This window comes from Acomys russatus, chromosome 13 (assembly GCF_903995435.1).
Source record: "Acomys russatus chromosome 13, mAcoRus1.1, whole genome shotgun sequence".
In the NCBI taxonomy this organism is placed as follows: Eukaryota; Metazoa; Chordata; class Mammalia; order Rodentia; family Muridae; genus Acomys; species Acomys russatus.
In genome coordinates this window covers 50,515,094-50,530,421 of record NC_067149.1, presented here as the reverse complement: position 1 = coordinate 50,530,421, position 15,328 = coordinate 50,515,094, and the positions used below count along the sequence as shown (strand labels likewise).

At 50.8% G+C, this 15,328-nt stretch overlaps 1 protein-coding gene across 1 annotated transcript in view; it reads left to right on the top strand.

Annotated features, from left to right (window-relative positions):
- Positions 1-13,683, top strand: part of Clstn3 (calsyntenin 3) — a 30,327-nt gene extending 16,644 nt beyond the window's left edge. The window contains exons 13-18 of the mRNA XM_051155321.1: positions 7,633-7,859; positions 8,087-8,257; positions 9,189-9,334; positions 9,729-9,864; positions 12,840-13,042; positions 13,250-13,683. Coding sequence (XP_051011278.1) covers positions 7,633-7,859; positions 8,087-8,257; positions 9,189-9,334; positions 9,729-9,864; positions 12,840-13,042; positions 13,250-13,390 — 1,024 coding nt within the window. The 3' untranslated portion in view covers positions 13,391-13,683. The remainder of the gene's footprint in view (positions 1-7,632; positions 7,860-8,086; positions 8,258-9,188; positions 9,335-9,728; positions 9,865-12,839; positions 13,043-13,249) is intronic.
- The last annotated feature ends 1,645 nt before the right edge of the window (positions 13,684-15,328 follow it).

The following is a 15,328-nucleotide window of genomic DNA, read 5'->3' as shown; positions in this document are numbered from 1 at the left end:
TCTACTAGCTGAAATTATAGGACTGTACCACCGGGATTGGCAAAATTAAATACTATAAACTGTAAAAAAAGATGTACTTGTTGGAAAGCCTGCTGTATTGGCATCGGCCCCTGGAGAGATGGAAAGCCATCCTTTTCTCCAGCTTGGCCGCCTCCCCATGGTTCTTGTCTTTATACCTACGTGCTGCAGCTTCTGCCCAGTTCTCGAAGTGCCTCAACCCAGATGCGCCAGCGTGGAAGTGACTGACTTTAAATAACCAACATCCAAAGGGGCAGGGCTCCAACCTTCTTCTCTAGCGGCCTCTCTGACCTTGAAGTCACTCGGGCCTGAGTCACCTCTGGCTCTTCTCTGTCTTTGTCCTTCATGCTCTACCAGTTGTCAAGTCACACGGGGGGCTTGTCCCTGAGCTTGGACATCTGAAGTTTAACTCTTTAACTCAATCCTCTGTGACTTTATCCTGTCCTATGGTCTTAACCTTTCTAGCCATCTGATTCCGCTCGACCTCACCTCTACCTAAGACTGGGCCAGTGATCTTAAATCAGACTTTTTGTTGTTGTTGTTGTTGTTTTTGTTTTTGCTTTGCTTTTCTTCTTCTTCATGATCTTGCCCGGTAGTTCAGGCTGGCCTTGAACTTGATACAGTTCTGTTGCTGCCTCCAAGGCACTGGAATTATAGGTATACACGACCATGGCTGGCTCAAAACAGACTTTAGTAATTCAAAAAATAAGATGCCAGGCAACAGATAATATCTTATATGGAGAAGTTTATTAAATGATCATGGGAGAGCAGGGAAATGAGGGGAGTAAGCCAGAGAGAAACAGAGAGACACAGAGAGAGACAGAGAGACAGAGAGATAGAGAGATAGGGATAGAGAGAGAGGGAATAAGAGAGAAACAGGAAAGACAGAGGTAAGAGAGTGGTAAGAGGGGGGGCGAGGTGGGTCTGTCCTGTTATACAGTCCTGAGTAAGGCCACGCCCCATGGCCACGCCCCAAGCAAGTAAGCAATAACATCACAGGTACACTGACTGGAGCAGAATCCTAACACAGACCCTTTCCTAATGAAAAAAAGACACCATGGGGTCTGTTATCATACAACTGCAAACCAAACTCTAGTCACTGACTCAGGCTCTTAGCCACGCCTACCTGGCAGCTTTCTTGCCTCTCACTCTGCACCCATTATCACCGCACTAACTTCCTCCTGTGCAAAGTCCGCCGGTCTTTCAAAGCTACCTCAATTGCAAATTTTCCTAATTCTTCCTCCCTTCCTTTAAAAAAATATACTCTGTAACTGTCCTGCCCAGAAAGAATTTCTCCTTCTTCGGAAGTCTCACTCTTCTTTTCCATCCCCCCTACTCTTTCTGGGGCACCCACAGTGGCCCACAGTGTGGGTCTGTGTGTCATGCAGAATCTCTGAGCAGGTCATTTATTTGGCTTTTGGGGCCGCTTTCTTCCTGTTTGAATCTCCTAGAGCACTAGTGAGCCCAGGACTGCTACCTCCTGGGCTGCGCTCCCAGGCAGCTGGGCTCGTCTGTAGGTTATGACAGGTTCCTTGTGGGGGCTCCCAGCCCTTCATGCCTGACGGTCCAGCTTTTTTCCCTTAAATTATTTATTATGTATACAGTGTTCTGGGTGTGCACTATAATACTGATGATTACAGTCCTCTTCCCCAAATCAATCCAATTCGTACAATTATAGACCAGAATTCTCAGTCCTTCAGAGCTACAACCCTTTTGTCAAGACTGCTTGCTCAAGAGGGATGAGTTGGCCCATTTCTTCTTCTTTGTTGTTGTTTTGAGACTGGGTCTTAGGCTGTAGCTCAAGCTGTCCTTAAGCTCACTGCAGTCTTTCTCTGACCTCAGCTTCCTGAGTGCTGGGATCGCAGGCGTCAGCCACCACACCTGGCTTTAGTCTGCTTCAGGTTACTATAACAGAATACCTGAGACTGGGTAGTTTAGAAAGAACAGAGGCTTAATTTTCTTATACTTCTAGAGGCTGGGATGCCTATCTATGATTGGTGGCTAGCATCTGGCTAGGGACTTCCTGCTGTATCATCCCCTAATGGAACAGCTGAGAGGCTGGGAGGGCGGAAAGAAGAGGGAGAGGAGAAGGGAGAGGAGGAGGGAGAGGAAGAGGGAGAGGAGGAGGGAGAGGAGGAGGGAGAGGAGGAGGGAGAGGAGGAGGAGGTAAGAAAGGAGGACAGGAACGGATCGGAGAGGAAGAACATGAACAGGCAGAGGAGCTGTGAGGCTCACGGCCCCTCTGTTCTATCAGTGCTAATCCATGAGGGTGCACCGCGCACCACCCGAGGCCTCTCATTAGGGTCTACCTCCTAACACCGCGCCACTGCTGATTACATTTCTAACATGTCTAGAGCATCACATTCTGTCCCCGGCCTGGTAAATGTATGTTCTTCTCACACGCAAACTACACTCATTCTATCCTGACAGTCCTGTCTCATTCCAGCGTGACTCAAAACAAACAAACAAACAAAACAACAACAACAAAAACCCCGAAGTCTTGAGTGTCATCAGATTAGATCTGGGGTGTGACGTAGGGGCTGATAGAGCCTGAGGCAAGTTTCTCTTCATTTGTGACCGGTTGCAACTGAACAAATTGGCTGCTTCCCAAGAACAATGCAAGGAGCCCCATAGGTTAGACACATTCCGGAGGGGAGAAGGAAAGGGAATTCTGCCTCCAAGCACATCCTCAGGTGATCAGGATGGACAGCATCTCAGGATGCAGCCCAAGCTGGCCTTGAACTCATGACCCTCGTGCTTCACCACACCCATCTAATATTATGTCCTTTCTTCTCTTTTTATGTATGCACACATGCACCTGTTTGTATGTGAACATGTGTGTGCACGTGAGTGGAGGCCAGAGGTCAACACCAGGTGACAACACCAGGTCAACACCAGAGGTCAACACCAGGTGTCTTTCTCAATCACTTTCCACCTAATCCTTTATGTGCCGGCTCGTCCAGCCTGGCTAGCTAATGGGTTCGAGGATCCTCCCGTCTCTGCCTTCCTAGCACGTTAGGTACGGGTATGCTACATGCCTAGCTGCTGTATGGGTGTTGGAGATCCGAACTCAGGTCTTCACACTTGTGTGGTGAGTACTTTAGTACCTAGGCTGTGCTGATTTCCAGTTGTAAGATTTCAGAGACGCACTTCAGTAAGCAGAATGGCTCTCCCTGGATTTGAGTCCCAGAGCATCACAAGTTGGGTGTGAGTACTGGTACGCGAGGGAGGAGGATCAGGAGTTTAGGGTTATCCTTGGCTACACAGTGAGTTTGAAGCCACCCTGGGGCTACATGAGGCCCCATCACAAAACACAACACAACACAACAAACACAACAAAACAAAAGCTTTTAAAGAACCCCTGACTCCATGTGCTGCTTCTAAACATACTGGGGTGGGAGTCAGCCTGAGGCAGCAGACAGCCCCACTCCCATGACTTGTTGGCCTCAGCCATGTAGAAGCTCAACTTGTAGCTCGCCCAGGCTGTCCCATGCCTGCAGCTCTGGGGTCTTGGTGGTGACTTTGTCTTCGTTGCTCTAGAGGGCTGCTGGTCCCACTCTGCATTGCCCTAATACTGTCTGTATTGTCTCTGCCCTCATGGCTCTCGGGGCTCTCTGTGACATCGTTTGATTGAAATCAAGGTGAAATGAACCATGCTCCCTTCTCTAGACTCAGCACGGTGTGGATGCTACAAAGCTCTTGTTGGTTATCCAAGCTGACCCTGGGATGGCTGTGTTAGGACGCTTGGGGGAGGGTGGGGCTCTGTATCGGAATGCAGAGGGCGGAAACCTGAAGTGACCCAGGCCTGGAATATTGAGTTCTCACTCTGAGGCTGCCTTGAAGATCTGTGAAATACCTTCATTTTCTTTTCTTTCTTTCCTTCTTTCTTTTTTTACGATTTATTTATTTATTATGCATACAATGTTCTGCCTGTACATACACCCTCAGGCCAGAGGAGGGCACCAGATCTCATTATAGATGTTTATGAGCCACCATGTGGTTGCTGGGAATTGAACTCAGGACCTTTGGAACAACAGTCAGTGCTCTTAACCTCTGAGCCATCTCTCCAGCCCTGCCTTCATTTTCATCGTTTTGATGAATAGCACATTCCTTTGGTCCACACTGATCCCCTTTGTTAAAGGATCAAGCCTGCTTGTTCAGCCTTTGCTTGAGAGGCTGTAAATCCTTCAAATCTATAAGCTGTTTGCTTTTGAATTATGAATTATATCTTTAAATTATTTTTCTTTTCATTTCAATCCTATGACTAATGGCACTCCTGCAGCCTTGCCAATATTTTCTTAGATCTTTTTACACACACACACACACACACACACACACACACACAATCTTTTATCTACATGTATGCACATGTGCTTGTGAGTGCCTGTGGAATCCAGAAGAGGGCATCCGATTAACTGATCAGCCGGAGTACAGGCAGTTATGAACTGAACTGGACTAGGAAGTTATGAACTGCTGAAGTGGCTGCTGGGAAATGAATTAGGGTCATTTGGAAGAGCAGCGAGTGCTCCTCGTGGCTAAGCCATCTCTCCAGCCCCTACCAGCTGTGCTTGTTCATCTACTGTAAGTTCTGCTTCCAGAAATGCTCAGACCTGGGCAGACTGTAGCTCAGTCCTTTGCTGGCATACACAGGGATGGCCCTGACTTCAGTTTCCAGGAGAGCTGGCACTTCTACCTTCCTCATTTGGACCGGTCTAAATGGTCCTTTATGGACTATGTATATTTCTAGAAAAATCCTGATTATGTCATCTTCAGTCATCTCTGAGAAGTTCCGTGCTGGGGAGATGACTCAGTAGGTAAAGGTCCTACCAGTCAAGCATGAGAAAGCCAGGAGGTGGCGAGCACCTGTGGCCGGGTGCTGAGATGGCTGGGGGCTGTGGAGCAGGAGTCAGTGGATCCTCAGAGTGCGCTGGTCACCCATCCAGTACAGCCTGGTGAGCTCTGTGCTCAGGGACAGGCTCCTTCTCAAACGAAACCAAACCAAACCACACGAAACAAAAAAAGATACTTTCTTCTCTCTGAAATCTCAACACAGCTCCCTCCCCGGCTTTGTCTTTAAAATTGCTCCATCTTATAACCTGTCACCTGGTTTCAAAGCTGCTTTCTCAGGTTTGACATTTGTTACTGCAACACCTGCTTCCCTGGCCCCGATTTCATGACTTGCTTTGTTGTAAAATGGAATAGCTGAGCCTGGGGATTTATTAGAAGAACTTTATCTCTCATAGTTCTGGAGGCTGGGATGCCCAAGGCTGAGGCACTGGTGTCTGGTGAGGGCTGTCTTGTTGCATTGTCTAATGGTGGAAGGTGAAGAAAGAGCGAGAGTAGGGGCGGGCAGATTTCCCTAGTACAAATGTGGGCTTCAAACCTGGCCTACAGCTGGACTTTGAAGCCTTGACTCTCTGGCAAATACTGTGTGGCCCAGCTGCTCCACCTGGAGGCTTCTTTTTCCTTCCTTCCTCCCTTCTTTCCTTCCTTCCTTTCTGAGATTTATGTATACACAATGTTCTGCCTGCATGTGTGCCTGCCTGCCAGAAGAGGGCACCAGATCTCATTATAGATGGTTCTGAGCCACCATGTGGTTGCTGGGAATTGAACTCAGGACCTCTGGCAGAGCAGTCAGTGATCTTAACCTCCGGGCCATCTCTCCAGCCTCCCCCTTTCTTTCCTTCTCCATTTCCTCCCTCCTCTTTCTCCTCCTACCTTTTATTTCCTTTCCCTTCTCTTTCTTTCTTTCCTGCCTTTTCTCTTTCATGAAATGTGTTTGTTTTGTTTTGGCGTCTGTATACGGCCTCACTATGTAGCACTGGCTGGCTTGGATCTTGCTTTGTAGACTAAGCTGGCCCAGGAAATCACAGGGAGGGACCTACCTGCCCCTGTCTCCTGAGTGCTGGTATTAAAGGTGTGCACACCCACGACGGGCTTAGAATCGCATTCTTTCATCGAGAGACTACCAAGTTCCTCAAATTCTACTTTTAAAACTATTTTAGTTCTATTTATGTGCGTTTGTGTGCATGTATGCCTCCTGTGTACAAGTGTCCTTGGAGGCCAGAAGAGGCCACCAGCTACCCTGCAGCTGCAGTTAAAGGCAGGTGGGAGCTACCCAACATGACTGCTGGAAACTGAACTCCAGGACCCTGGAAGAGCCAAGGATTTTATCTAATGTTTAAAAACCATAGACTGAGCCATATGTTTGAAGTAGTGAATAAACATACTGGGATCACACTCATTGTAATTAACCATTGATTACAGTGGCACCAAACTGTTGATTATTGATTTACTATATTAAGCTACTTGAAGTGGCACTAACTAAAGACACTCTTATTTTAGCCACTGAAGAGCCTGGGGTCGTTCATGAGTAGTGTTCTACACATGCAATATGTAGCACGGCATCACCATGGCATCCTCCTAGTTGGTAATTAGTGTCTAGGATAATTAGATTATATGTGCCATATTCCTTCCCCCCCCCTTGGATGTAGGGTCTTGCTATCTAGCCAAAGCTGGCTTGGTACTCAGATGTGTAGTTCAGGATAACCTGAAGTCTCAGGGATCCTCCTGCCTCAGCCTCCTGGTGCTGATGGTAGAGACCTGCACTATGTACACTCCCATGCACGGCTACAAAGCTTTGGTCTCTTCTTCTTCTGCAGCACAGAAACACTGCTGTAAGGAAATAATGTGGCAGAATGTTCCATGAGCTGACGAGAGCTTGAGAGTGTGAGAGGGTTTGGTGATCTGCAGAGGCTGTGGCTGGAAGAGTGTGCCTGGGAGCATAACCGCCTGGTTGGCTGACAGTCTTCTGGGCAGATGTCCAGTAAGGGGGATAGAAGACACACCAAAAAAAGGAGGAGGATGTTATTAATAGACACGTGACCCTGCCCCACTTTTAGTGTTGGATGTTTTAGGGTACATATCTGACAGATATTTTACTGAACCCATGTAACTTTTACTGGGTTAAGAACTATGTGTATATATTTACATTTTTAAATTTTTATTTTTTGAAACAGAGTGTTAGGCCAGGCTGGCCTGGAACTCGCAATCCTCCTGTCTCAGCCTCTTAAGTCTTGGGATTACAGTTGCCATGCTTAGGTGGAAGGGCAGAAAGAGGATGAGAATATCAAGGCTCTAGCTCGGCGTATGTACATTTTTGTTAGGCCTGTCTCCCTTATTTTTTCACTAACGTAGAACGTGACAGACATCCCTCGGCTTACAACTTTGGTGGCGTGACTACCCCCACAGCCTGGCCTATCCTACCTTTAGCTTTATCTGCAGCAGTGCCATACTAGGAGGGACAGATACCTGGGTGTTGCCTTCTCTCTTCTCCTCACTCTCCCTGTCATGGTCCTCTGTTGTAGAGGTTGGGGGCTCAGAGGTATGAAAAAGACTCTAGACTTCTGTTTTGTTTTGTTTTTTAAGTCAGGGTCTCACTGTGTAGCTCTGGCTGGCCCCGGAACTTGTATGTAAGCCGGTTGGCCCTGAATTTACAGAGATCCACCTGACTCAGTCTCCCCAGTGCTGGGGGTTAAAGGCGTGCTCTGCTGTGCTCGGGGGAGGACTCAGGGAGGGGTGTTGGCATGACGAACCGCCTCTCTTCTCATGTAGGTGCTTTAGCGAGGAGTCCTGCGTCTCCATCCCTGACGTGGAGGGCTACGTGGTGGTTCTTCAGCCCGATGCCCCCCAGATCCTTCTGAGTGGCACAGCCCATTTTGCCCGCCCAGCTGCGGACTTTGAGGGACCCGAGGGGGTCCCTCTGTTCCCCGATCTTCAGATCACCTGCTCCATTTCTCACCAGGTGGAGACCAAAGCAGATGAGAGTTGGCAGGGCACTGGTAAGGATGACCCTAAGACGGGGCACGGTCCAGAGTAGGGTGACGTCTGTAACAAGAATAAGGGACTATGGGGGCTAGAGATGGAGGGGCTTTCTGATAATGTTTGCTTTCCTGAAGGAATGGCCCTGCATGGGAAGGAGGAGTGGCCATAATGTGATGATAGCGACTGGGTCTCAGACCCTCAGCAGGCACAGCTCTCAACCTTGACCCTGACTCTTCCTCCACAGTGACAGACACACGCATGTCGGATGAGATTGTACACAACCTGGACGGCTGTGAGATTTCTCTGGTGGGGGATGACCTAGACCCTGAGCGAGAAAGCCTCCTGTTAGACATGGCGTCCTTGCAGCAGCGAGGCCTGGAGCTCACCAACACATCTGCCTACCTCACCATTGCTGGTTAGTGAGGTCCAAGGGTCTGTCTGCTTTGTGGTGTGTGTGACCTTCTTACAAATGAGCGCGCGGCTACTCCTTCCTTCCCTGGGATGTCGCTCAGATGCTATTTGGTTCCTTCTTAGCTGGAAGATAATTTGGCTTCCATGTTGAGGGAAGGCAGAAGCTCTGAACATTTCTCCCCACTCCCACCCCCAGAGATTTATTTATGCATAGTGCTCTGCCTGCATGTACACCCGTAGGCCAGAAGAGGGCACCAGATCTCATTATAGATGGTTGCGAGCCACCATGTGGTTGCTGGGAATTGAACTTAGGACCTTTGGAAGAGCAGCCACTGCTCTTAACTTCTGAGCCATCTCTCCAGCCCCTGAATAGTTCTCTCTTTACTTTTGCTCTCTGATGTCTGGCTTACCTCCTCTCCCGGCTCTCCTTCCATGTCTCCCTTCAGGGCTCACTTCTGCTTCTGTCCTCCCCTACCAGGTTTTGAGTCTTCTCCCTCTGTGATGTGTTTACCTTCCCTATCTTTCCCTGCATCCACCCCAGCTTGAAATGCTCGTTTCAGTGAGTGGTGGCAAGTGATGTTTTTGTGGTTCCCTGAGGAAGCTGCCTATAGGAGGGAGGACGGGAGACAATGACAATATCCAGTCCCTCTCCACTCCAGGCCTCACCAAAGCTGTGTCCCTTGAGGGATGTCTTTGCTTTCTGTTCCATAACTATGTAGATTCTTTCGTCCTTGGGGAGGGGGGTTCCATAAGCACCAGGCTAGGTGAGAAGGTCAGAGAAGCAAATGTGGCCTTGTTTACTCTACCCCTGTAGACCAGAGTGCGCGGGAGTGGTTTTTTTTCCCCCCTCTGAGATGTGTCAGTTTATTATTATGCCTCTGTTTGAGGGATGGGGCTAACCAGCCCTCCTACTGTGCTGTCTCCTTGTCTCCCAGGGGTGGAGACCATCACTGTGTATGAAGAGATCCTGAGGCAGGCTCGTTATCAGCTTCGGCATGGTGCCGCCCTGTATGCCCGGAAATTCCGGCTTTCCTGCTCTGAGATGAATGGCCGCTACTCCAGCAACGAATTCATTGTGGAGGTACCCAGAGACTCCCTTTCCTTTCTTGGTCACCTGCTCCTGGTAAGAAGCCAGGATGTATTGGACTCAGATAGATGGTTGATGGGTCAGGGACATCATGGCATCCAATGTTTCCTAGACCCATGATGGAGGAGATGTGGGGTGACGCTTCAGGTGATGGGGTGGGTGAGACGGTTTGCTGCTACTAAGCCTGAGTTCAAATGTGATCCCCAGAAACTGCACGGCAGGCAGAGAGAAGTGTCTCTTGCAAGTTGTCCTCTGACCCCCCCCCTACACACATTGTGTGCTGGGAGTCCCACCCCAAATGAAAGAGGGGTGTACTGAGGGAGTGGAATGGGGCATGGAGGGCCTTGGGGAGAAGCCGTTGTACCGACAGGGGCCTCTTTTTCCTTAGGTCAACGTCCTGCATAGCATGAACCGGGTGGCCCACCCCAGCCACGTGCTCTCTTCACAGCAGTTCTTGCACCGGGGTCACCAGCCTCCTCCTGAGATGGCTGGACACAGCCTGGCCAGCACCCACCGGAACTCCAGTACGTAAGCTAAGTGGGAGTGTGACAAGCTCAGTGGGAGTGTGACGTAACACGCAACCCTGTGTCCTCGGGAGGGAGAGCAGTGGGTTCTGTTCTCTGTGGTATCAACCTTAGTGACAGTGTGGGGTAATAATCTCTTTTTTTCTGAGGCCATTTGCGAGTGATAACGGCGTGACTCACCAAATAACACACTTCATCCACACCTATCAAACCTGTTCCATACATTGCTTCTAACTCCAAGGTGTCCCCTCCTTTTCACCTCCCAAGCCCAAGCAGAATTAGGGGTTCATGAAGCTGAACTACCCTAAAACTGAAGAAGAAGAAGTAAGCGTTACTGTCTCCTCCAATGACAGGGGCTAGTTACGGGGCAGCTTCTTAGGCACCAGGCAAAAGAGATCTGTGACTAAGAAAGGTCAAGGAAGATTTCTTGACATGTGTGGAGTTTGCACCTGGGTCCTAGAGAGCAGGAGGTCTCGGGCAGAAGCCTGATAGACAGTGAGGATTTGGAGGGTAGTTAAGGAGAGGGACAAAGTGACGGCGGCATTGTGCACAGCAGCTGCCAGTGTGTTGTTTATATGAACTGACTGAGGTCCCTGTGAGCTGCTGTGTGGTGGTTGCAGTGCTGTGCCGGAGTTTCGACTCTGAGCTGGTGGCTAAACCAAAAGAAGTCCAAATAACCATGGAACCACAGGATAGAAAGTGGCTGCAGAAGGACGTCTCGGCTGAGGCGCTTTCTCCATCAAGGGGTCGGTGTTATGTTAAGCTGTGGACAGCGCTTTCAACAGTTTCCCAATGATCCCATGACCCGTTTGCTAAAACATCCCTTGGTGTTGGCAGAAGTGGTTGCTCAAGGCCAGAATTCGTTGCATAGATTGAACGCAGCAAGATTTAAGGGGCTTTGTGAGGTCTTGATTCTTTTTTTTTTTTTTTTTGCCTGTAGCTAAATTTAAAAATTCTCCCAACCTTCCTTCTGACTTACCCTTAATGAATCAGAGTTGTTAGCCTACAGCTGGGGTGTTTGCGGTTTGTCTTTTTTTGAAGTCACTATGGCTTGCTCTCTGAAAGTGGGATTGCCTGGCAGAGCCACGGGGGCCATCTGATGCTGGCAGGGTTGTTACACCTTGGACTTGTTCATTGACTTGGGGACCCAAGAGGGGCTAATTTGGATGGTTGCATGGAAAGAGGGGCTCTGACCCCTTCCCTTTCCTCCCCCAAGCCCAAGCAGTTGAGAAATGCTCATCCAACCAGGCCGGTCTTTGACTTGAAGCCAGTGCCCAGTGAGCCTGCCAGAGCCCCGCCCCTGTTTGGCAAGTGGTCCAAAATGGGCCATTGGTCAGGTCAGGACGGGGAACTAGCATGACGGGGAAACCATCAGGGCGGACTCAGGGTGCTGTGTGGGTGAGTGGCTGCTAGGACAGCCCCAGCAGGCAATTCTCTACTTACCTGCTGGTCCTGGAGCGGTGACACTGTGTGCTTGGCTGCTGTCGAGAGTGGTCTGTGGCTGGGTCTGTGGGGCCTTTAATTCATCTCCTCTGTGCTTTGTTCTGTGGGTTTTAGGATGTAGGTGAATTTGAGGCTGGGTTGCAATGTGACCTTTGTGTACGGCTTGCTTGTGTGTGACTGCTGGTGTGTGTTGGAGACACACACACACACACACACACACACACACACACACACACACACACAATTTCTCAGCAATAGGACTGCCTGGGGTGCAAAGAGAAGTGTGAACCCATGTGGCAGGTAGCGATCCAGCTGCCCAAGAGGGCTCTGGGATTGGGGGTGTATCTGTGGGGGGTCTTCCTCTTATTGCTCTCTCAGGTCTTTTGGGCTCCACTACTTTGCCTTCTCCTGCTTCTCCGAGTGCTCTCTGCGTGTGCACAGAATGGGGCCCGGGGTGTGTTTACAGCTGTGAATTCTGCGGCCCTTAGGGCCCATGCCTGGAGTGTTTGTGCCTTTCTTCAGGGGGGTGCTTGGATTGCTCAGCTGGTAGGGAGTTGGATGACCCTGCCCGTACTGCTCTTGGGTGCCATGCTAGAGATTCTGACACATATCCCACTAATCCTGCTGTGTGAGCAGGCTGCTAGGTGGCTGGTACAGGCAGGTGGGTGGGCAGCTAGAGGCCTGGCTAAGGTATGGGGCTTGGCCATGTTTGTGCAGATGTGTGCCCACTCCCTTCTCATTGGCATGGGCTTGTGTTTGCACATCTGTGTCTCCACCATCAGCTCCAAGGTCCATGTGAGAGTGCATGTGCCCTTCTGTTTCTCACTGCCTGTGAGAGTCCATGCGCCCCTGAACCTGGGCATCAGGATGGGGTCACAGGGAGGGAGGCCTGAGGGTTCTGAGATCGGGGTGAGAACACCTCAGGAGGGGACTGGAAAGGAACAGAGGCCCCTCAGGACCAGGAACATCAAGCCTACAAGGAGAAGGGACATGTCACGGAGCAGGAGTGCACTCAGACCAGGTGGGTAAGTGTAGGGGCCGGTCCCGGCTACTGGAACCTGTCCCTAGCCTTGGGGACAGCAATTCTTGTAATAGGCTTAGGGCTGTTACTCTTCTCATCCCAGTTAGTCCCCTGTAGCGGCTCCTCTCTTTCCCCCTGGAGAGTAAGTGGTCTCTCAGGAAGATCCAGACAGAAAGACACAGGAAGCTTCTAATTTTTGTCGTTTATCCCAAAACAATAGGGCTGTTCAAGGTAGCAGTAGGCTGGGCCCTTCTCCACACCTGCCTTTCTTTGTATTTCTGCCTCCTTGAATGCGTGGGTCTTTGGCCCTTGGAGCAGCCTCTTTCCACTTCCTTCCTGTTTATCCTCCATGGTGGGGTCTGTTTCTCTTCCAACTTCTCTTTCCTCAAGACCACCCTGAGGGCTGTTGTTTTACTCTTGGACTTTTCCCCCACAGAGCAATGTCTTCTCTCAGCACCCTACTTTCCCAGGCTGTGCTGGGTTCCGCTGACTCCTTGTATGTTCCCTGCAGTGGTCCCTAGTGCTGCGACTCTCATCATTGTGGTGTGTGTGGGCTTTCTGGTGCTTATGGTCATCCTCGGCCTCGTGCGGATCCACTCCCTTCACCGCCGCGTCTCGGGAACTGGTGGACCCTCAGCGGCTTCCGCCGACCCCAAAGACCCTGACCTCTTCTGGGATGATTCTGCGCTCACCATTATAGTGAACCCCATGGAGGTGAGTGGCACGAGGGGAGCATGTTTATAGCAAATAGCCCTGACGAGGGCCCATGCCCCAGGTGAAAGCTCTTCATACGGTTGCTGAGAGCATGGAAGAGGAAGGGTGAGACTGTGGAGGGACGCGTGCGTGTGCGTGCGTGCAGAGTGGTTCTGGTTCTGGCTAGGCTGTTGAGCTCTCGCTCTCTGTTTTTGTCTCCCTCTCCAGTCCTACCAGAACCAGCAGGCCGGCGTAGCAGGGGTTGCTGGTGGCCAGCAAGAGGATGAAGACAGCAGTGACTCCGAGGTAGCCGACTCCCCCAGCAGTGATGAGAGACGCATCATTGAGAGCCCTCCACACCGCTACTGAGGCCCCAACCCTGCTAAGAGAGAGAGGTCTACCCTGGGGAAGACAGGCACCTAGGAGAGAAAGGGAGAAAGGCATTCGAGAGAAGAGAGACCACGGGGGAGAAAGAGCTCTTCACGCAGAGTGGTCCTTCAATCTCAGAAGCCTCGCAGGCGCCACAGGGGTTGCCCTCCTCTTCCATCTTAGCCCCTGCCTTGGGCTGCCATTCCCTTGGCAGGCTCCTGAGGTGTCGGCCCCAGCTGGCTGCACTTGGGAGAGTAGCCAATAGCTTTGGCTGCCCTGTAGCCCACCCGTGGCGCCACACCCTGCCAGCCAAGCACTGTATCGAGGACGGCCATGGTTGAGGTGGGGATGGGATTGATGGAAGCCTGCTGCTGTGGCCCTCCCTACTCTGTCCTGTCTGTGGGGCCTTCCTTCTGTTGAGCCTCCCCGCTTCCCCCTTAGAATCCCCTGGCCTCTACTTCCCTTTCACTTTGGGGGTATTCCTGCGCCTGCCTCTTCTCCCTGTCTCCTCCCTCTCTCGTCCTCTCTTCCTCTCCTGCCTGAGCAGTCCCAAGGTCTACAGTCCCCGTTCCTTTCTTCATGGCCTGCTTGTGCCTAGGTCATGGGGAAGGAGGAGGAGGAGTGGGGGCCCTGGGTGTATTATATATAGTGTATATTTTTTCAATGTTGTCGTGAGCACAGCTCCTGTGTTTCTGTGTGCAGCTCACAGCCTTGTATGTGTGCGTGTGTGTGGCATTGTCATGTCTTGGGGTGAGGGTAGGGGATATGGGTGTGGTAAGGGAGGGACACACCCTAGGGTTTTCAAATAAAACAACCAGAAAAAAAAAAAGTTCTAGCCTGATGTCTACCTGGAAGATTCTGTGTGGCTGTGGGCTTTCTGACCCTCAGGGGGGCCGTTTAGCTTTCTGAGCAGGTTGATGTGATGGGGCAGGGTTTGGTGGCTGTGGTTTGGTGGCCTGGCTGTGCACATCTCTTGAGTTGTCAGGTCCCTGGGAATGTAAGATGGGGAAGATGACTCACACTGCATCCTGGAAAATAATGACATACATGCATGGGCAGGTGCCCAGTGCCCTCTGGGGACACTGTCATCCCTTCTCATCACTTTCAAAATCCCACCCTGAGCACATCAGATCCCAACTGGAAGGTGCGAGGGCGATGCTGGCAGTCTGCTCTTTGCAGCAAAGAGTTCATGAGCTCTTCTTTGCAGATCAGTCTAAGGATTCAGGACCAAGGGAACCTCTGATTTGCCACACCCTTTGACGTGGCTGCTAAGCAGCCTTAGTGCTCTTCACACCATTTAAATGTTGCCTCTTTCTAAGAGCTCTTCTGTCTTCAGATACCCCGTGGTCACATCTCCGTGACAGCATGTTCCATGAGGCTATAGCACACGTATCTTCATCAAACAGATTCTCTGTATCCTCTGCACCTTGTATAGGGCCAGGCCCATACTAGAGGCTCAGAAAATGATGCATGGAGTGGTGTGCAGTCCTCGGACTCACAGAAAGCTTACTGGCAAGAGACAGGAGAGCTGACTCGGTGACCCATTGGCCTGGGAGGCCAGGAGGTGTAAGGTGGCCCAGAAGATGCCGTGCAGTGTGTTCCTACAGCCGTCGGCTCGCATGTCCACCTGTTGTCAATATCTGCGACAACACTACATGGAAAACAGCCTTCCAGCTGCTCCCGTAGTCCCTCAGGACCCCAAGGTGGGAGGTCAGGGGCTCAAGACAACGGGAAAGTGTAACTCCCCAAAGAATAAGAGAGTTTGACTTCCAGTCTATCCAACCTTCCTCTTCTCTCTCTTGTCAACCTCCTCCTGGTCCTCACTCACCTTGGACGTCAGAGGCTAAGGCTTCCTATGCAGAAGAGCAGAAGCTAGGCCTACTATTACTTTTACTTGCTTTGGAGCCCCTTATGCTCTGAGGGAGGCTAGGGCATTGC